Genomic DNA, 22,989 nt, shown 5'->3' with positions numbered 1-22,989 from the left:
TCTGCTTCTCCCAAACCTCCTCCGGTGGTGTTCCTTATGTCAGAGTAGCAAGGGCACTTCCTGGTTGCTCAAGCTAGTAACGTGGGAGTCAGCCCCACCCCCACACTTTCCGCCATTTCCTTCAGATACTCAGCCCTCCCCATACGCTGTCTCTTCTTTCTGAATCTGCCCATTTCTCTCCCACTGCTCCAACCAACCATAGTCCAAGCTCCCGCACTGGGGCTTTCTTCCTCTGAATCTAACTCAGGTTTACAATCCATTTTCCACAAGGCAGTCGTAGTGACCCTTTATTAAAAAAAAATAGCTGGGGGCGCCTGGGTGGCTCAGTCGGTTAAGCGTCCGGCTTCGGCTCAGGTCATGATCTCGCGGTTCGTGAGTCCGAGCCCCGCGTCGGGCTCTGTGCTGACAGCTCGGAGCCTGGAGCCTGTTTCGGATTCTGTGTCTCCCTCTGTCTTTCTGACCCTCCCCCGTTCATGCTCTGTCTATCTCAAAAATAAATAAATGTTTAAAAAAAAATAGTTGGATGATCTCACTTCCTTTAAATCTCTTCAAAGGAGCTGAGTGATGGGTACGTGGGACCACACGCACACACACACGTGTGTGTATGTGTATGTATATATATCTTTTTTATTTTTCAGAAACATTTTTTTTTTCAAAATGTTCACACTGGTCCTTAAAGAAAAGCCGAATTCTTACTTACAAGAGTATTTCCCTCTCAGGATTCCAAACCTTGGCACATGCTACTCTAAGTAAAATATCATTTCTCTCTGTTAAGTCACTTTATTGAGGTATGACTGACATATAAAAAGCTGTACACATTTAATGTATACAACTTGATGAGTCTGAAGATATGTATATACCTGTGGAACCATCACCACAACCTATGCTAGAAACATATCACCTCCAAAATTTCCTGCCACATTCTTAATTATTACTAATTAATTACTATTATTAATTCGTATTACTGTTAGTATCATGGTTATTATTTTGTGATAAGAACACTTAAATCAGGGGCACGTGCGTGGCTCAGTCGGTTGAGCACCCGACTCTTGATTTTGGCTCAGGTCATGATCTCACGGTTCACGGGATCGAGCCCCGCATCAGGCTCTGTGCTGACAGTGAGAAGCCTGCTTGAGATTCTCTCTCTCCCTCTCTCTCTGCCCCGCCCCAACTCAGGCACAGGTGTGCTCCCTCTCTCTCAAAATAAATAAACTTAAAATAAAAGAATCCTTGGGGCACCTGGTGGGCTCAGTCAGTTAGGTGTCCAACTCCTCATTTCGACTCAAGTCAAAATCACAGTTCGTGGGATCAAGCCTCCCGTGTTGAGCTCTGTGCTCTCTCAAAGTAAATAAACATTTAAAAGATAAAAATAAAGTACACAAGGTAAAAAAAAAAAAGAGAGAGAACACTTAAATCATACAATCATCAACAGATGCAGAAAAAGTATCTGACCAAATGCTGTTCATGGTAAACAATCTAAACACATTAGCTACAGAAGAAACGTGCCTCAACATAATAAAGCCCATATATAATAAGCCCACAGCTAATATCATACCCAATAGTGAAAGGTTGAAATCTTTTCTTCTAAGGGCAGAAACAAGACAAGTGTGCTCAGTCTCACCTCTCCCATTCAACCACTGAAAGTCCCTGCAAAAGCCACCGGTCAAGAAAAAGAAATACAAGGCATCAAAATTGGAAAGGAGGTAGCGAAAGTTTCTCTGTTTGCCGATGACACGATTTTATGTATAGAAAAAACTAAAGACTCCACCAAAAAAAAAAAAAATGTTAGATCTAACCAATCAATTCAGTAAAGTTCTAGGATACAGAATTAACAGGGAAGAATGAGTAGAATTTCTATACACTAACAATGAAATCCAAAAAATATAAAGTAAACAATCCCATTTGCAATAGCATCAAAAGCAATAAAATACTTAGGAATAAACTTAACCAAGGTGGCGAAAGATCTCTACTCTGAAAACTTTAAGACGCTGAGGAAAGAAATCGGTGAAGATATAGCCCCCATTGATGGATTGAAAGAATTAATATTGTTAAGTTGTTCATACTACCAGGGGCACCTGGGTGGCTCAGTTGGTTAAGTGTCTGGCTTCAGTTCAGGTCATGATCTCATGGTTTGTGGGTTCGAGCCCCGTGTCAGGCTCTGTGCTGACAGCTCAGAGCCTGGAGCCTGCTTTGCATTCTCTCTCTCTCTCTCTCTCTCTCTCTCTCTCTGCCCCTCCCCCACTTGTTCTCTCTCTCTCTGTCTCTCTCAAAAATTAATAAACATTAAAAAAAATGTTCATACCGCCAAAAGCCATCTATAGAGTCAATGCAATCCCTATCAAGACTCCAATGGCATTTTTTGCAGAAGTAGAAAAAAATCATACTAAAATTTATATGGAACCAAAGACCGCAAACAGCCCAAACAATCCTGAGAAAAAAGTTCAGAGAGAAAGCATCACATTTCCTGACTTCAAGCTATGCTATAAAACTATAGCAGTCAAAACAGTGTGATACTGGCATGAAACAGACAGATCATGGAAAAGATCGAGAGCCCGGAAGTAAACCCCAACATATATAATCACCTAATATTTGACAAGGGAGCCGAGAATACTCAAAAGAGAAAAGGTCGTCTCTTTAAATAAATGGTGCTGGGAAAGTTAGATATTCACATGTCATAAAATGGAACTAGCCACCTGGCTTACACCCCTCACAAAAATTAACTGAAGATGTAAGCCTCAGAACCATGAAACTTCTAGAAGAAGACAGAAGAAAAGCTCTCTGACATGGGTCTTGGTAATGATATTTTGGATTTGACGCTTACAGCACAAGGGACACAACAGAAAATAAAGTGGGGCTACGTCAAACCAAAAAGATTCTGCACAGCAAAATAAACAATCAACAAAGTGAAAAGACAACCGATGGAAGTATTTGCAAACTACATATATGATAAGGGGTTAATATCCAAATTTATAAAAGAACTCCCACAATTCAATAATAAAAAAAATACATCAATAAATGGCAAAAGGCCCGAACAGACATTTTTCCAAAGAAGATACACGAAAGGCCAACAGGTGCATGAAAGGATGATCAACATCACCCGTCGTTCGAGAAATGCAAATCAAACCACAATGAGCTATCACCTCCTGCCTGTGAGAATGGTCATCATCAAAAAGACAAGAGATAGCAAGAGCTGGAGAGGATGTGGTGAAAAGGGAACCCCTGTGCACTCCTGGTAGGAAGGTAAATTGGTGCAGCCACTATGGAAAACAGTATGGAGGATCCTCAAAGAAATGAAGAACAGAATGACCATATGATCCGGCAATTCCACTTTGGGGAATGTATCCAAATGGAATGAAAACACGAACTTGAAGAGATACATGAACCCTCATGGTCATAGCAGCATTACTTACAACAGCCAAGACGTGGAAACAACCTAAGTATTCATCACCAGATAAATGAATAAAGAAGTTGAGATATATATATATATATATATATATATATATGGAATATTATTCAGCCATTAAAAAAAAACAACGTGGAAATCCTGCCATTTGTGTCAACATGGATGGACCTTGAGGGCATTATGCTACATCACATAAGTCAGACAAAGACTGCATGATCTCATTTATATGCAAAATCTAAGAACAAACAAACAAGCAAACAAACTCTTAGAAAAAGAGATCAGATTTGTGGTTACTAGAGGTAGGGGAAGGGGTGAGGGGGAAAGGTGGTCAAAAGGTACAAACTTCCAATTATACGATAAGTATTGGGGCGCCTGGGTGGCTCAGTGCATGGAGCATCCGACTTTGGCTCAGGTCATGTGTCAAGGTCCATGAGTTCAAGCCCCGCATCAGAAATGTGTGCTGACAGCTCGGAGCCTGGAGCCTGCTTCAGATTCTGTGTCTCCCCTTCTCTCTGCACCTCCCCTGCTCATGCTCTCTCTCTCTCTCTCTCTCACATTAAAAAAACATATTAAAAATAAAGCTGCATCCAATTATAAGATAAATATGTACTAGGGACGTAACAAGTACAGCACGATGACTATAGTCAACACTTCTAGGATTTATATGAAAGTTGTTAGTTCAGGGAGTAAATCCTAAGAGCTCTCAACATGAGGAACTTTTTTTTTTTTTTTTGCTTTCTCATTTTATTGTACCTATATGAGATGGTGGATGCTAACTAAATTTCGTGCAGTAATTGTGTCACAAAATACATAATTCAAACTACCATACTGTACAACTTAAATGTATACAGTGACATAGGTCAAGTCTATCTTAATAAAATAAGCTAATTAAATTTAAAAACCACAAGGTATACCCTATTAGCAAATACTTAAGTATACAGTACAGTATTTTGTCAATGTTTATTTATTTTTTTAGAGAGAGAGGAGAAAGAGGGAGAGAGAGAGAGAGAGAGAGAGAGAGAGAGAGAGAGAATATAAGCGGGGGAGGAGCAGAGAGAGAGAGGGAGACACAGAATCCGAAGCAGGCTCCAGGCTCTGAGCTGTCGGCACAGAGCCCGACGTGGGGCTCGAACTCACAGAGCGCGAGATCATGACCTGAGCCAAAGTCGGATGCTTAACTGACTGAGCCACCCAAGCTCCCCAGTATACAACAGAGTATTTTTTTTTTAATTTTTTTTTCAACGTTTATTTATTTTTGGGACAGAGAGAGACAGAGCATGAACGGGGGAGGGGCAGAGAGAGAGGGAGACACAGAATCGGAAACAGGCTCCAGGCTCTGAGCCATCAGCCCAGAGCCTGACGCGGGGCTCGAACCCACTGACCGCGAGATCGTGACCTGGCTGAAATCGGACGCTTAACCGACTGCGCCACCCAGGCGCCCCTACAACAGAGTATTAACCATAGGCATTATACTGTGCAGTGGCTCTCTAGGACTTACGCATCTCGTCTAACTGAAACTCCCTCGAACATTCTTTCTCCCACACTATACACCCACGCCTTCTTTGCCTATTTCAATTCACCTTAGTTTTAAAGTCTTAAATATCACTCCCTTAGGCAAGCTCTTCCCAATCCCTAGACTAAGTTATATTCCCTTGCTAGATTCTCCCATAGCGTCCTCCCAGCCTGTCTTTTCACACTGATCACACTGGTAGTTACTGAATTTTATCGCAGACACCCTCTAATCCTGCACTACGAAGTCATTTGCATGGCCAGACATGACCAACGCCAGTGGGGAAGGGGGAATAGATTCATACACTCTAAGGATCAGGAAAACTAAATCAAACCAATGGTCTGGTTCCCCCAGGAGTGACCATTACCCAAAATCACAACATTTAATAGATACAGCAGACTTGAGCCCGGGAGGTCCAAATGGGTGACGAGGCAGGTCTTCAGTGTCTTGAGTTCAAGCGGACTGGACTGGGCAAGATGGCGGGGCTGCCAACCTTGGGCCCTTTGGGTCATGACAATGGCATCCAAACTCCTTAGGAAAACGGTGTGGCCCGGGGCCATTACGTACTCTGCCACCGGCGACTGTGGCGGCCAGGTCAAACTCTGCTGTTTAAGAACGTTATTGTGACTCTAAGCAAATGAAAATACATCCATCCTTTGCCATCACTCATCGTGATGGGTCTGAATCTCAGCTGCGACCGTTGTGGAGCCTCCTGCAAAAGCTGAACCACAGGGAAGGTTCTAGGCTGGACTGAGCCAGGTAAGAAGATTATCCCAGCTGTGCCTCCCCACACCCTCTAGATCACTGACTTGCATCCGGTCTCACAAATACTTGCCAACCACACACACACACACACACACACACACACACACACACACACACAAACAGGAACTCTGCCTTGTATCTACTTCTTGAGTTTCCTGACCAAGGCAAGATGTTTTCCGAGAGCCAGAGGATCTGATCATGTCTTTCTATTGTCTCCCTTTAGGGACGGCTGTGCCCAACAGGATTCAGTAAACTTGTGTGTCACTCTTTTTTACGAGGCTTCAGAATAAGACAGTGCCTTCTCTTCCCAGAGAAGTCGGACATACTGGAGAAATCTGAAGCCATCTGATTTTTTACACCACTTAAAAGGAATCTAAGCGGTCTTCTCTCCTTGGAGAATTTCTTTGCTCTTACCATTTAGACATGTTGCTATAATATGCCTTGTTAATAGTTTCTGATTAATGTTACTCGGAACAAGATGAAACCTTTCAATTTCTCATCTCATTTATTCTCTCAGTCCTGAAGAGCTTCCCCCCACCCCCACCCCTTCCCTGCATCGATCGTTTTGGTCACAGGCAAGCTGCCTTCCACCTGAGCAACGGCCCTGGAGTCAACCCTGCTAGTATCTTTCCCTGAACCACAGTGAGACTTTGCATGTCGATTCTCGCGATTCATCCTTACTCACTTAGGATGGAATGAAATGGCAACAACAAAAAATTCAAAGAACAGTTAGAAAGATTGCAGGGGGACCTATTTCTTGGTGAAAAAAAATCACAAAGAAAGTGTGCTCGTATTAAAATTTTCCTACTTAACTAAAGCACGAGATGTGTCATTTCTTACAGGTCAATGTGTATAACTGTATATGGGCACCAAACGAAAATTCCATACAGGTGTGTGTATATTCAACAAAGCTCTGATTTTTTTTTTCAAGCAGTGGGGATGGCTTTCTTAACAATGTATTTATTATTCACCTAATTCGTTTGTTTTAAATGTTTATTTATTTTGAGAGAGAGACAGAGAGAGAGAATGCCATAGTGCAAGCCGGGGAGGGGCAGGGAGAGAGAGAGGGAGAGACAGAATCCCAAGCAGGCTCCAAGCTGTCAGTGCAGAGCCCAACGTGGGGCTCCTGATTCATGAGATCATGACCTGAGCTGAAACCAAGAGTCAGATGCTCAACCAACTGAGCCACCCAGGTGCCCCCTTTTGTCATCTAATTTGTGTTCTTAACAGCATGAAATAGCACAAAATGCACGAGAATGAACAGAGTTTGTAAAATAGATTACATCGATGACCTCATGTAAAAGGGACCCCTGTCCTCAAGAACCTTATAGTCACCTGGTCCAGACACCTGCCCTTGAAGTTAAGGACGACTTAAGGCGCTGACAGCTAAGGTGGGCTGCGGGTGAGGGGAGGGGGAAGGGCGCCCTGAGGGCCTGCAGTGGCCACGAGGGGCACCCAGCCTTGAAAGGTGTGAACCCTCACCCGAGCTACTTTCTGAGAAAAGGCATGTGTTTAACCAGGAAGCTGGCCGAGGCTGCGGTGTAGACCAGCAACTCTCAAACTTGGGTGTGTAATAGAATCACCTGGATGGTTTGTCGCCAGGCAGGTTGCCGAGCCACACCTCAGGGTGTCTGATTCGGCGGGTGCGAAATGGGGCCTGGGAATCTGCATCTGTAACAAGTCCCCAGATGAGGTCGATGTTGCTTGTCGGGGACCACACCCTGAGAACCACAGAGTACCACGTAGACAGTAACTACGTGGACCTTGAACCCAGGTCTTGGTCTTTATGGCACCAACAGCACTCGCCTCCTGCTTTAAGGATTGGCAGAAAACCGGGGTGCGTGGGTGGCTCGGTGGGTTAAGTGTCCGACTTCTACTCAGGTCATGCTCTCACAGTTCGTGGGATTGAGCCCTGCATTGGGCTCTGTGCTGACAGCACGGGGCCCGTCTGGGATTCTCTCTCTCCCTCTCTCTCTGCCCCTCCCCCACTTGTGCTTTTTTTTCTCTCTCAAAATAAATAAATAAACTTAAAAAAAAGAATTGGTGGGGGGGGCACTTGGGTGGCTGAGTCGGTTAAGCGTCTGACTTCGGCTCAGGCCATGATCTCGCGGTTCGTGAGTTCGAGCCCCGTGTCGGGCTCTGGGCTGACAGCTCGGAGCCTGGAGCCTGCTCTGGATCCTGTGTCTCCCTCTCTCTCTGCCCCACCGCCCCCCCCAGACTCGCACTCTGTCTCTCTCTCTCTCTCAAAAATAAATAAACATAAAAAAAAGAGAACTGGCAGAAAACCAAGGCTTCTGTGGAGTCAGCTCACAACTGGCAGGACGACGTAATCTACGGGAATACGGCATAAACAATCCCACACCTCCAGCGTGGATGCTGGATATGCCTGGGTATACAGTAAGCGGCAGGTAAGTGCACAGGAGGGTGGCATCCATGCCTCGACCCATCTGAAGTGCTCATGAAGACGTGCAGAGAACAGCCAGGAGCTGAACCATAGGGAAGCCAGGACTGGGAGCAGACTCCACTCTAAGTTCACTCTAAAGTTCACTCTAGCCTGTTCCTGGGGAGCGTGCAGAGTAGGACCCACTGGCCCCTGGGATGGTGGTACAGCCGGCTTTGTGTCCTGGGCTGTGCTTTGGGGTGGAAGCCAACACACCCCCTGCCCCCTTCATGGCTGGGGCCAGCCACACAGGACCACCATCTCCACGGAGCCCGGCAGAGCCCCCCACGCTGCCCTTTGCAAGTTCCAAGTCACTGCAAAGCAAATACTTTTGCAAATGTGGGGAGACCAACGTCTTAGCAAGCCTTAGCCCTGAATTCTGCTGTCACAGCCTCTGTTTCCCCCAGAACACAGCAGGCAGTGGCAATCAATCCGGGAGTCCCTCCTGTCCCCATAACTCCTCTACCTATGTGCCTGGTCACATAGGGGCAGTGTTTCCCCCCCATCATCTGGTTCTCCCCTCTCTTGGTGATGTCTTACCCTTCACCGGCTTCCTTCTAACAGCATATAGAGACATTCAAATCTCTCTTATCGTAAAAATAAAATTAAAAACAAAAAAAAAAGGTTAACTTTTTCAAGGCAGGGCTCCCATCAGCTCATTTCCTTTGCAGACAGGTACCTGGAACAAGTTATCACAGATTCCTAACAGACATTCAAGCATTAACCTAAGAGACACCTACCGGGCCATGTGTTAAGCATGGTTCTACATGCATGGAACACAAAGGTGAAAACAGCAAAGATCGGGGCCCCGTAAAGGGCAATCTACTGAGGGCAAGGTCGACGAAAACCAACACTCCTAATAAGTAAGTAAATTCTATGGCAGGCTCCAGGTCAGTGAGAACTTTAAAACAAAAAAGAAAAGAAAAGAAAAAACAAAGCAGCAGAACAGAACAAGGAGAAATGGACGGGAACAGGACGGGTAGAGGTTTGAGTCACAGGCCAAGTTCATCGTGCTGGGTCCAGATCTTTTCCTTCAATTAAATTCCAAACGGATGAATGACAAATGTATTCGCTATAATATCATATTCATAGGCGTTTTAATTGCTGGGCTTTACAAAGAAATCCTATGCAAATTCCATCGAGGAAAGAACCCAGGCTGACATTGACAGCACAGGAAGAGTCTGCAGTCTCCAAAAGGGGACGATTTTAGGATCCAGGGAACGTCCTCACCATCCCCTTTCACTCATGTATCCCAGGAGGTCATTACATCATGAGGGCATGACGCCTTTTGTCCCACAAAGGGGGATCCAGTACAGACGAGGGGCTGGCGGAAGGTATTGGGCAGTGAGGGATGAGAGAGTCAAATAGAGAGCAGGCTTTGAGGAGGGGAGGGGATCCAGACTGAGTGTCCGCCTGGTAGAACAAAAATGGGAAAGCAAAGGAAAGTCAATATATTTAAAAACTTCATATTGTGTCCTGAGCTGTTTCTAACAAGCCTGATTCCCAGGGGCTCAGGCATGAAAAGGGTCAGGACAAAGGACAGTGGGCACAGAGGCTCCAGCTAGGGACACAAAGACCACCGGCTCTTTGTGGTATGGAAGAAGACATACCAGTTCAGTGGTTACTGGGTCCTCAAGGAGCCACCCAAGCCAAACCCCTGGCTGGGGTTCATTGGACTTCACTCTAAAACAAAGAGGTCTACACTGGAATTCGCTTTTCAAAGAAAATCTTGAGCAAAACACAGTACAACTGACCCAACACAGGGGTTCAGGGCACTGACCACCCACCTGCGTGCAGTTGAAAATCCATGTACAAGCCCTGACTTTCCAGAAACTTAACTACTCACAGCCTACTGCTGAGCGGAAGCCTTACCAATAATGTACACAGTCGATTAACACATATTTTGTGTTATGTGTATTATATACCGTATTCTTACAACAAAGGAAGCCAGAGGGGAAAAAACGTGATTAAGAAACTCCTAAGGCAGAGAAAATACATTTACAACACTGTACTGTATTTATCGAAAAAAGTCTGCATGTAAGTGAACCCGTGCAACTCAAACCCACGTTGTTGGAGGGTCAACTGTATCCAAAATATCTTAACAGTGAAGCTGATCTGGGTAATGTTCTATCATTACCTAACTTCCCTAACCTCCCCCTTAGAAGCATTTCTAAGGAAAGGAAGGGTCCCACAGAACATGGTCCTTCTCTCTTCTGGCATCTATGATTCCATGAGGTACCTGAATCGTCGACATGTATACGATAGGATACTACTTAAGGAGACAGTTGAGTTTAAGAAACATTTAAGGGAAGAATCAAAACTGGGTGGATGTGGGAACCGACTTCTGCGGCTCAGGTCCAAGCTGGGTCACCAAGGCGTGAAACACATTGTTCAACCTTTGGAGAAGGGAAAGCCCAGGGTTCCCCACGTTCCCCCTGGGACAGCCGGGCTGGCACATCCTCAGGAGCGGGGGATGGGTGAACGATCCTGCCACTCACCAGCTAAAGGAGCTTTAAAACACACACGAAGGACGATCAGGTGGCAGTGCTCACAAACACGAATAAACCAGGGGGAAAGGATGCCATGCACAAACCTTGATTCCAAGTTCGATATTTTCTCCTCCATACACATCCATGCCAGGGTCAAGGAGACCGATTTCACCAAAGAACTTCCTGTTGACCACGAAGGAGCAGCCAATCATGGCTGGTGTCCTGCAGGAGAGAGAACGAAGTCACAGTCAGCCGACGTATCATTCGGCCATGGGAAAGCGGGAAATGCCGCCATTTGCAACAACACGGGTGGACCTTGAGGGCATCACGCTAAGTGAGAGAAGTCAGACAGAGAAAGGCAAACACCGTAGGTTGTCTCTTATGTGTGGACTCGGAGGAACCAAGAGTAGAATGGTAGTTGCCAGGGGCTGGGGGTGGGGTGGGGGATATGCTGGTCAAAGGGTCTAAACTCGCAAGATGAGTATGTTCCTGAGATCGAATGCACAGCATTGTGATTATAGTCAAGCATACTGTACCATATACTTCAAAGATGCTAAGAGATTAGATCTTCCATGTTTTCACCACAAAATGAAATGATAATTACGTGATGTGACAGAGGGGTTGGCTAATGCTGTGGTGGCAATCATATTGCAATATATAATATTGCAATATATATGCAATATATAATGCAATATATAATATTATATGCAATATATAATATACTGCAATGTATAAATGTATCAAGTCAACATGTACGCTTTACACAGCGTTATATGGTAATTACGTCTCTATGAAGAAAAAAGGGGGAGCTGAAGCCACTCAGGTGACAAAACCAGAAGCCATCACAACAGGTGCTGGATTTCACTCCGGCAGATCAAGTAGCTCCCCTGAAATCCTCGATTCCCACACGCCCTCTTTGCATAAAGCTCTGTTTGAGCTTCAGACCAACTCGGGGACCCAAACCACCTAGCGACAACCAAGCTTCTGGGTGGCTTGCACAGGATGGGCTCCCATGACACGTGGGGTCTGCAAACACGGGAACGATTCTCATGGTATGTCTGGCCACAGCCATGTGACGGGATGCGCATCCCTGGGCAGCTGCGGAGAAGCTCAGAGGTGAGGAACGAGAAGGGAGAAGACTCATCCAGGAGGCCACTGGTGCCCACAGAGAGACCGCCTCCGCCCGCCGAGAAGGGGATGCCCAGCAGGAAAGACGAAAAGGATCAGCAGGGTGGCCCGTGACCATCAAGTCCGGAAACAAAGACTCAGTCTTTATTTTTGTATCTATTGATCCCCTTCATTCTGTCTTCCAGGGCAGGCCGAAGGCACGAGTTGGCTCACCGAAAATCAGAGACAGACACCGTCTGAAGCAAAATATCAAGGACGTATGTGCGGAATTGACAGGATTGTGGTATTAATCTACCACGTTCACTGCAATTCCCCATGAAGCACAGAACCACGCCTTCTAAGGGCAGATGGCATGCCGATACATTACATATTGTCTGGTATTATATAGTATTACATCGTGTACTGCGGGGTCATACCAGCCGATCCCGGACTCTGCCCTTTCGCCTCTGCTTCTAGACTTTATGGGTACCCCGTATAATAAATTCATTCAGCAAATATTTTCTCCCACCTACCATATCTAAGGCCTCTTACCAGTGCTGTAGCAGGGAGAGAAAGACACAACATACTTCCCGTGTTCAAGCAACTCTAAGTCTAATAACAAATTAATATTGTTATATACTAATAATATTACGTACTATGATTAATGTTACTATTTTCATCACAGCCATTTATTAAGCAATTAAGGAGCCTCAAGCACAAGGGCAAAGCCCTCTCTTCAAGCACCGTCTCATTTAAAAACCTCCACAGCCCTGGGAAGAAGGTGGGGCCGTCGCCACGGAAGAGCTGAGGCCCGTGGATATTTGGTGACCTGAGTCACAGGGTAGGGCTGAGGACCCATCAAACTTCAAAGTCCTTGACCGTGGCCCTTCTGCTGCACTGTACTCTCCAGAAAAGTCTTCGGAGAGGAGCCGGCAAACGCCCACACTGTCAAAGGCCAGAGATGCTGTTGAGATGCTTTCCTTGAGAAAAGAGACAGGCAGGCAGGTGAAACGCCACTGGGGCCACCAGGAAGTATTAATTCGATGGAATTCTCTTGAGCTGAACCATAAACCTCAATGTCAGATCTTCAGTGGCTCCTGGTTTTGAACCTGACTCTCACCTTAATGTCCAGACCTCCGACTCCATGGAACATCCCTCGGTTGTTACTCTTTTCATTACAGCCATTTATTAAGCAAACATTTTTTGCTGGAACACTGGAAAAATCAGTGCTCGGAGTTGATCAGCCTGGTGTGAATGTTGGCACCACCCCACTGGAAACCGTACTTATGGGATGTTAACGGAGTGCTCTGGATCCCAGAGAAGTCCCTACAGAGTACTGCTGTGAAAAGAGATACAGTCGGCATACAGGAGGGGCTCCGTGAATGCTGTTCCTTTGCCCTCTCATTGTGAGGCCCATCCATAATGTTGTCTCCACAAATCATATGCCAATCACACCTCTATATATGGGACGCCACCCTCTGCCATGCCCGCTACACCAGGGAAAGGAAGCACGTCACTTGCTCATTTTCTCCCAGCCCCGCGCCCCTCAGGGAGAGGCAGCTGACCGCCCCCCACCCCAGAATGGAAAAGCACTTTGCGGGCCCACCCTCCCCGCGCTCAGTGACCTAAACCGGGAATGCGCACCAAACCCCAAACTGGGTCCGCCGAATCACGGTATTCCTGAGGCTTGGAATCAGGAGGCTGCTGGTCTCATTCGTCTGTAGGACTCAGGGCGCCACTTTGGGGCAGCTGCAGGGGCCACCGCCTAAGTGCACGATTGTGCAGAGGCAGGACGCAGACGTCCGGTGGGGGTGTGAGGCCCTGGCAAGGGACTGCCTAATGACTTTGGCCTCCCATCAGCTGACAGGCCCGGGCTCTGCTCTCCGCCCCTGGGTCACGTGGGACCCCCCGCGTCATTCTGTTCTACCTCCTTGACTCAAACCGTGTTAGATAGTTTTCTGTTCTTTGCAACCAGTGATGATAACACAGGCTGTCTCCTCCTACTTACCATCGGTGGGGGGGGGGGGGGGGCGGGGAGGCAGGGGGGGTGGAGGATGTGTTATCACACAGCCAGGAGGGGCAAACTGCAGGGGAGGGTCATTCCGGGAGAGCTAAAAGCCAGGGTCCCCCCCCCCCCCCACCCAGTGATAGAGAAATGCCAGCAACTTGGAGAAGTGCAGCCAAGTGCAGGGGTCTGCAGAGGAGGGGGGAACATGAGGCAGCACCCGGGCCACCTCAATTTTGAGAGCAAGTGCTGAGCACATCAAGAAATTCGGGTATGCTAAGGCAATCTCCCCAAAGCCCGTGCTCAGCATCGCCAAGTTCCCAACCTTCACAGACACGTGTAATGAACTCCTGCTCCAAGATGCTGTACTTTCTAACCCCTCGAGGGCAAGCAAGGCAGCCGACATCAGATGGCACAGTCAGTCAACAGACTCGCTTGGACGGGTGGCTCTGGGCACAACCCCATGGGCGAAAGAATGTTTCTCTGAGACTGGCCCAGGGGCACCAGCATCACCAGGACGGCTCTTTAGATAAATGCAGATTCCTAGGGCAGACCTCAGTCTGTTGAGCGTCTGAGTTAGGCTCAGGTCACAATCTCACGGTTCGTGAGTTCGAGCCCCGAGTCAGGCTCTGTGCTATCAGCACGGAGCCCACTTTCAGATCCTCTGTCCCCCCCTCCCCACCTCCCCTGCTGCACTCACACGCTCTCTCTCTCTCTTGCAAAAATAAATAAACATTAAAAAAAAGAGAGAGAGACGGACAGAAAGAAAGCAAGAAAGAAAATGCAGATCCCTGAGTGCGGCCCAGGATCATGGAACCAGGTTTACAGAGAAGGGACTTAGGAATTTGTGTTGGTGCCAGCAGACCTATCCCGTGGGGCCATCTCCCCCAGAGCCATCAAGTTGTCCCTCTAATTTGTTTGTTCCCAGGACCTACTGCCCTTGCTGGCACAGAGCAGGCGCCCGCTGTCTACTGTTGAATAAACGAATGAATCTAACAGAGCTGAGCCGCCCCTGCTGGGGAAGGGCTCCGTGACATCTCTGGGACATGCTGGCTTGCTTACCTGGACCGGAAGCCGAGGACAGCAGGGGCGTGTGCCACAGCTGGGGCTGACAGGGAGGGGCGCAGAACGGAGAAGACCGAGAGAAGGAGGAAGACACGCGGAGGAAGGAGCGGGGGAGGGAGGGCGTCAAAGCACGAAACGTTCGCTGTCACGGAAGGTAGACGGGCTGCTTGTTCCCTCCAGATCCCTCTCGCATTGCCCTTTGGGAAACATTTTTCCCTGTCAAGCCGCATGATATTTTAGTGTAACTGGCTTTATCTGGATGAGATTTTTCACGCGTGGTGGCAAGGAGGGAATTCACAGTATGAGCCGCTCCGGGGCCCCTCTCTGCTGGTCACAGCTCTGTTCAGCACATTCGGCTAGGTTTGCTACCAGAAGCCCCAGGATCCTTCGCAGCAGAACTGAGAGGTCCCTTAGGGCCTCCTCGCTGAAACCGGGCAGGGTGGCACCAGGGCCCATGGCCATGGGAAAGCAGGCCTCTGTATGCATCCTGGGTGGCTGTCAGAAGCTGAAGGTGAAAGGCAAGGTGACCGGCCCTAAGGAAATGCAGACGTGGAACAAATGCGTGACCGTTATCGTTGGTGGCAGCATGTGGAAAGGTCCCCGAAAGGTCACGGTGAGAAACCTGATGGTGTGTCAAGAAGAGAGAGCACGCCATTCCATGTCTCGGCTCTCTCGCGAGGTGCACCTGACGGGACAGTGGACGAGGGAGGCCGGAACCAGAGGCGGCCTCCGCGAAGCAAAGACCACAGTGCTGGGGGCAGCGCAAGGCTCCCGGCAGGTGGCCAACATCGAACTGGGTCTCCCCCCCCCCCCCCCCCCCCGCCAGGCAGGCCGGCATTGCTGGTGAGGTCAGCGGGACAACTGCTTTGAGTTCTGGAACTACCCGGGGCGCCTGGGTGGCTCAGCCAGTTAAGCGTCCGACTTCGGCGCAGGTCACGATCTCACGGTTTGTGGGTTCGAGCCCCGCGTCGGGCTCTGTGCTGACAGCTCGGAGCCTGGAGCCTGCTTTGGATTCTGTGTCTCCCTCTCTCTCTCTCTCCCTCTCTCTGCCCCTCCCCCCACCTCAAAAATAAATAAACATTAAAGGAAAAAAGTTAAAAAAAATTGAATTCTGGAACCGCCTGGCCGCTGATCAGCCGCTGGGGCTCCGCCCGGGGAGAAGCAGGTCTCCGCTATAGCAGGCCATCTTCCAGCCCCACCTGGGAGCTGCCCCAGGGGTGGCAGGCTTAGCCAGACCCGGCCTTCCACTGAGAACCAAGAGGCGAACCTTGCCCCGCTTCCCCTCTGGTCTCCTCCACCTGCCCGGCCTTGCCGGCCACAGCCGACTGCGCTTCGGGGCGGACAGGATCCCGGAACGTGAAGTTCTTCAGACTCAACCGTGATTACCACCATTAGTGCAAACATTTCCATTCAGAATCATTCAAAAATGATAATCATATTAAGGGATCTGCCAAAGTCTAATAGCTCTATTACAGAGGAGAAGAACAGAAATTAAAAATAATCACTTTTATTGTTGCTGTCGCACAGAAGATGTGCAACACATACAACGGTTCCAGCTGAGAGGGAGGCGGAAGGGAGAATGTCCGCCAAATGCAAAGCCTTCTCAGCGTCCACACTTCCTCTCCTCGTAAGGGCCAACGGGTCCGGCTGGGTTGTAGGTATGTCCCTCCCCACTCCACACCTCTTCATTGGCTCCCTATTCTCTCCTCGGTTGAGGGCGGGCTCATCCTTCGCTCCCAAGTCCTCCTCAGTACCGTCCCAGCCACATGCCCCACAGATGCGACGGCCTGCCGGCTCTGGGCTGTTCGTTGTTCAGACGGTGTGTCCCTTCTTCTGAACTGCCCTCCCTGGGACCACCTCCATCCATCCAAGTCCTACCCGCCCTTCAAAGCACACGTCTTTCTTTCTTAAAAAAAAAAAAATGAATTTTTTATGTTAGGCGAAGTCCTGAGGACTTCTGTAGGTGCTGTCCTAGTGAGCAAGCAAACACGATTTTTTGGTAGTGGGCTCTTAGTAAAAACGTTTCGTGGTTGCAGTCACGGTACCCTTGTTATCATTGGTGAGCGAGGCCACTGGAGGGGGAAGGGCAGGCACCAGGGGAAGAGGGGAAAGAAGGTGCTAGAAAACAGAGACTCTGCTGATCTGTGGCCCGTGGGACTAGGTGATGTGCTGTTTTCAGAAGGAAGGCCCCCACTGGCCAGGGTCTTTCTTCTGCCCCTCGGTCTCCTGATTTGCAGTGACTACTCCTACCAGGGTGCGTGCATGTCACGGCGTGGCTCGCGATCTTGGTCACCGCGGAGGGTATTAGAGCTGAGATATCCGCTCCTGCCTGCCTCATACCCACTGCTGCTTTCATAGGTCCCAGCTGCCTCCTGGCCCCCATCTCTGGTGGCCACGTCTCCAAATTCGTGGCTCGTGAGTCAGGGATCCAGGGCTCACCCTGTTTTCTCCTCTCATGATTCCAGCTGGCCTGCCTCACCTTCCTCGGTCCTCAGACTCAAACACCTGCCATTTTCATTGGTCCCAGCTCTGCTTTAGCTGACGGCCAGGTCTGTTTGCGGAGCACCTTCTAACGCCAAGACCCCGTTTGCAGGAAAAGCCTAGAAAACTCTACGCCACCCCTGAGGTTATCCTTCGAAGAATTTCTGCAAGTCTCGTTCCCAGGGTACCACCAGCCCTGGGTATTTGGGTGATCTTGTCAACTTCTTCAGCAATAGACAGCTTGCTTAATCGCAATGTACTTACTCCAGTGCCTTTCTTTCAAATGACGAGGACTCTGACACCGGTTCCTCACACGCAGAAGGGGTGGCTCACGAGGATGCCGCCCTTCCTCCGCCACCCCATGGCACAGATGCCGATGTGCTCAAGTGACCAAAGGACAGAGCAGGGATGGGGGAGGAGAACTGAGCACACCATCCAGGCCAACAACGCCCCGTGCCGAGAAAACGGACGTATCGATGCTGCGCTGGGACAATCCAGTTGTCCCTGACCCTCAGAGCAGCTCTCGTTGGTAGATACTACTCGTCCCAGTTTCCAGCCGAGCAATCGGGGGTTAGGGGTCAGGTGAACTGGTCAAGGGCAGACACGTGCACGGTAAGCGCAGAGCCAGGAGCAACCTGGTGGTGTGTCTGACCCCACCCCCTCCTAGGTATCCCGGCTGTCTCCCAAACAAGATCACCAAAAACAGGCAGCAGCTAAGAGCTCTCGCACCGGGTGGGGTAAGTGGTCCCGCTCGGAAGATTTCTGGGAACTTGCAGCTGCTACGCACTAAAAATACAATTTGGGGGAAGGAGCTGGCTGGCTTGCATAGAATTCTCAACTGGCACAGTACAGTAATTTAATACTCAGAGTTCCATTTGCCTCTGCTATACATACAAATACCAAAAGGGTAAGGACCACGCTGCCTTTTTAAAAAGCAAATGCTGTATCCGGCGCACAGATATCTCACGAGAAAATCGGACCCAGAGGCCAGTGATTCGTCTGTTAAATGGAGGCAGCACTTTTCCCTTTTGTTGCTGAGGAGATAATTCACACCGAAACAACAACTTCTTCCAGATTGGGAAGTGAACTGTCTGGGTATTAAGAGCCTTTCCTTGTGGAGGATAAAGGAAAGGCTCATCTCTCTGGAGTGTGATTTTTCACAGATGCAGAAAATGCCAGCGGGGATTGAAGTTGCCAGTTCCAAAAGCATTTCCTTGGCTGGCTGATTTTGCCCGGGCTTGTTTTATTAAAACAAAGACCACATCAAAACTCTCTAGTAAGATGTTTCCTCCAAGTAATCTTCTCAGCATAACACTTTGGCTCTTTGCTAATCACATTTTCTGTAGGCTTCGGGAAATCGATTTGCAAATAATCCTTTGAAGACAATTTTTGCAAAAGCACAAAGTTTCTAAAGAAGCGGTAACGCATTAAGCCATTATCAGCCATCAACACTTCATATATGTGTGTATTTAAGGGTCTGGTTAGCTACCTTGTGAGATAAAATACAGGTTGGGTGAATGTTTGGGGAAGAGAAAAAAAGAAGAAAGGTCTAGAACAGGGGTCAGCACATCATACCGCCCGCTTTTGTCCAACCCGAGAGCCAAGAATGCTGTTTATAGATGAACATACGGACGTGCGGGTGAGAACACCGGCAACATGTTACCCCTCCCCCCGACAAAAATTCCATTATCCTCATTAGTAGACATGAACTCCAAAAACTTGTACTCATGATTATTACAGCTTGGATTTCATCGGTAAAATATTTGTGGAAATTGGTCTTTCCTCTTCTTTGTAGGCATCTATGTAATAGCCTTGAATTTGTCTTTTGGATTATAGAGCCTAAGATATTTACTGTTCGGTTCCTTTAGAGAGAAAGTTTACTGAACTCTGTCCTAGAACATGAGGCCTGGAGGGAAGTAGAGACTCCATGTGGGGCCACGTGGTACCAGGTGACTGGAAGAAAGGTAACTTTGAAAAGGACAGATAAGGGACTTGGGGAGAGAAAGACTTAAAAGATGGATGAGCATCCCTCCAGACACCAGGGCCGATGTCAGAGCAAATCTGATGAAGGCTTTGGGCCGCACACTCAAAAGTGCACACCCAGGCTGGCAACACACCTTGTTCTGCAAAGAAAGTGAGAGGGCGCGTAATTTGCCCGCCCCAAATATGCCTCTTTGGCGCAAGGATTACCTTGAGCTGGTTATCTTTAAGAAACAGCAGACACAGGAGAAACTCTGAAAACCTACCCTTCGGGAAAGAGAAATCTCCATTTATAAGGGAAAGCTCCATTTGTAAGGGTGTCTCCGTCTCTGTACCAGGAAGAGAAGGAAACTCTTATCAATAGAGAAGACACCCACTTAAATCACCATAATAAACCTTACCCTTGTTTGACTGTGCTTTTTCTGGTTACCCCCCCCACCCCCCCCCCGCCCCACCATTGACAGACCTCCCTTCTCTGCACCATATTTCTTTTGTGTTTAGCTGATGATGGTGTTTAGGGTGGTGGTTTGGGCCATCTTGGGAAGTTACTCAGTTTTCCTTGCTCTCTCCTATCTATCTAGAAGGCATACATGTTATTAAACTTACATTTGTTTTTCTCCTATGAATCTTTTTATAACAGGGGGGACCTCAGCCAAGAACCTAGAAGGGTAAAAGGAAAATCATTTTTCCCCCCTACTAAAGGAGGTAGAGAATCTTTCTGAGAAGGTTTGAGGCCATCCTATAGAAATGCGGGCACTGTGGGATAAAATACAATTAGAACTAAATGGCAACACAGAGCAAAGGGGAAATGAGCAGAATAAGATAATGCCAAGGGTGAGCTTGACGTGCGTAACGGACGCTTAATAAAGGTGTGCCAGAAATGCAGCACAGGCTTTCTGGCAGTCATTGCAAACACTGGAATCATCTGCAGTGTCTAAAATATTTTTTTTTTAATTTTTTTTTCCAACGTTTTTATTTATTTTTGGGACAGAGAGAGACAGAGCATGAACGGGGGAGGGGCAGAGAGAGAGGGAGACACAGAATCGGAAACAGGCTCCAGGCTCCGAGGCATCAGCCCAGAGCCCGACGCGGGGCTCGAACTCACGGACCGCGAGATCGTGACCTGGCTGAAGTCGGACGCTTAACCGACTGCGCCACCCAGGCGCCCCCTAAAATATTTTTAAAAGACAAGTACAGACACTTGGCCCCTAAGTCCCCGCCCCCCCCCCCGCCCCGCCCAAACTTCTCCACTGAGGAACTTGGTCAACCGTCCCCTCAAAACACTACTTTAGTAACACCACATGCTCCACATTTCTGTTTCTTAAAACACTCTTCGGCATCGGCCCACAGCATTTATCCAAGTATAATAAGATGAGGACAATTGTTTTCAGGGCCAAAATGAGGTCAAAGTAAGAACATAGCTTTCTGATGGCCTTGTTTGTTTATGGTTAGATTAGCAGTAAAGTAGCTATAAGGAAGCAGGCAAATAAAATATGTATTTTGAGGGGCGCCTGGGTGGCGCAGTCGGTTAAGCGTCCGACTTCAGCCAGGTCACGATCTCGCGGTCCGGGAGTTCGAGCCCCGCGTCAGGCTCTGGGCTGATGGCTCGGAGCCTGGAGCCTGTTGCGATTCTGTGTCTCCCTCTCTCTCTGCCCCTCCCCCGTTCATGCTCTGTCTCACTCTGTCCCAAAAATAAAATAAAAAACGTTGAAAAAAAATTTTTTAAATATGTATTTTGAAATATATGAGTATGCTTTTCTATTCTGGCTTCACTTTCATCCAGAGGCAGTCATAGCTTTGAGATGAGTAAAGACTGTCAGAACTAAGATGAAAAGAAGCAAAGAAGTGTTAATTTTCAGTTGTGACTGTAAAACTGACTCTTGAAACTAACTTCCGACACAGTCTTGAAATCAGGATTTTAAGTGCATTAGCCATGCGCTGGAGAAAGATGTTTTCTGAATCTGAACCTCCTTTGAAATATCAGGCAAAGACAAGATGGAGGTTGTGACATGGCCATGGGTCTCAACGCTGGCTCACTTTGGGATCACCTGGGGAGCACTCATAAACGACCTGTGCTTGGGCTCACTCCCAGACACTTGGATTCAACTGATCTACATCCGTATTCGATTCAAAAGGGCATGCGACTGGGGTCTAGAACCACTGGCAGATGGAATCTTTCCAATCCCAAAGAGAGGCTACTTCTTTGTGGGTTGGGGGCAAAGTCCGTAGAGAGCGGAGAAAGGGAGACAGACCTGAAGCCAGGCCTCCTCTGAGCGGTGTTTAGTTTAGTCCTACCACTCGGTTGGGAGTCCGGGTGTGGGGAGAGAAACTCTGCAAATAGATTTGAACCTAGGAAAGCAAAAGTTTTGCTTGCTACCTAAGGGTTAAAGACAGGCTACTCCAAGATGGGCCACTTTAGCGTGATGATTATTTTGAGTCAAAGGCAATAAAAACCCAGCAGATTCAGGAAAAAAACTTTGCCTCCTTCTCAACTGCCTAAATTTACACTGGAAAAGACAGCCTGTACCAGGATGAGAGCTATTTTTTTATATATATAATTTATTGTCAAATTGGTTTCCAGACAACACCCAGCGCTCATCCCAACAGGTGCCCTCCTCAATGCCCATCACCCACTTTCCCCTCTCCCCCACCCTCCATCAACCCTCAGTTTGTTCTCAGTATTTAAGAGTCTCTCTGGAAAACAGTGTGGAGATTCCTTAAAAAATTAAAAGTAGATCTACCCCATGACCCAGCAACAGCACTGCTAGGAATTTACCCAAGGGATACAGGAGTGCTGATGCATACGGGCACTTGTAACCCAATGTTGATAGCAGCACTCTCAACAATAGCCAAATGATGGAAAGAGCCTAAATGTCCATCCACCGATGAATGGATAAAGAAGATGTGGTTTATCTATACAATGGAATACTACTTGGCAATGAGAAAGAATGAAATCTGGCCCTTTGTAGCAACGTGGATGGAACTGGAGGGTATTATGCTAAGTGAAATAAGTCAGGCAGAGAAAGACAGATACCGTATGTTTTCACTCATACGTGGATCCTGAGGATGAGAGCTATTAACAGAGATTCCTCCTTACCTAAAACAATGTATCTGCATAATAGGGCAACCTTTGTTTTCCAAACAGCGCCTCTCTCCTTCCTGCTAGTGGTCTTCCTCCCCTTTGTATCCTCAGGCCCCCTACCACTCTCCTTAGCTCCTAGAAGCCTCGTGTTGCCTCAATGTCTTTAGAATTTCGTGTCCTTGTGGATTCCCCATAGGTACAAAACTAAACTTGATTTTCTCCTGTGAATATCTCCTGTTAATTTTGTTCTTAGTCCAGCTAGAAGGACTTTGAAAGGAAAAGAGAATTTCTTCCTCCCAACACTGCCTAGCACTCTGCAGGAGGGAGAATGCCTTGCAGAATAGCCAGGCCGTAGGGCAGAGATGGTCGAGTGATGTTTAGGCAGACAGAAGACTTAAAATAGTGTTTCCAGTGCCCGCAGCTAGCTCCTGACTTGCCGGAAATCCTGATGCTCCCTCATTTCCCAGGGGAATGGTAGCAAAAGGCTAGATCAAGGGAGTCAGGGAAATGGAGGGCATGGAATATGCAGATATTGTGCCTGGGGTTCAGGACCAGGACCAGGGGTATCAGCAGTGAATAGGGGATAAAACACGTATGAGAGGGATGAGACACGTCAACAAGGCCCAGGAAGGTTACAGAGGACAGCCTGCAACCCAGACACC

At 47.9% G+C, this 22,989-nt stretch overlaps 1 protein-coding gene across 2 annotated transcripts in view; it reads right to left on the bottom strand.

Annotated features, from left to right (window-relative positions):
- GALNT17 (polypeptide N-acetylgalactosaminyltransferase 17) overlaps positions 1–22,989 on the bottom strand; it is a 246,543-nt gene that overhangs the window by 103,570 nt on the left and 119,984 nt on the right. For both annotated transcript variants that reach the window (XM_047837433.1, XM_047837434.1), the window contains one exon: positions 10,712–10,829. In XM_047837433.1, coding sequence (XP_047693389.1) covers positions 10,712–10,829 — 118 coding nt within the window. The remainder of the gene's footprint in view (positions 1–10,711; positions 10,830–22,989) is intronic.

This window comes from Prionailurus viverrinus, chromosome E3 (genome assembly GCF_022837055.1).
Source record: "Prionailurus viverrinus isolate Anna chromosome E3, UM_Priviv_1.0, whole genome shotgun sequence".
In the NCBI taxonomy this organism is placed as follows: Eukaryota; Metazoa; Chordata; class Mammalia; order Carnivora; family Felidae; genus Prionailurus; species Prionailurus viverrinus.
The sequence above is the reverse complement of the archived record's forward strand: the minus strand, read 5'-3'. Positions and strand labels throughout refer to the sequence as shown.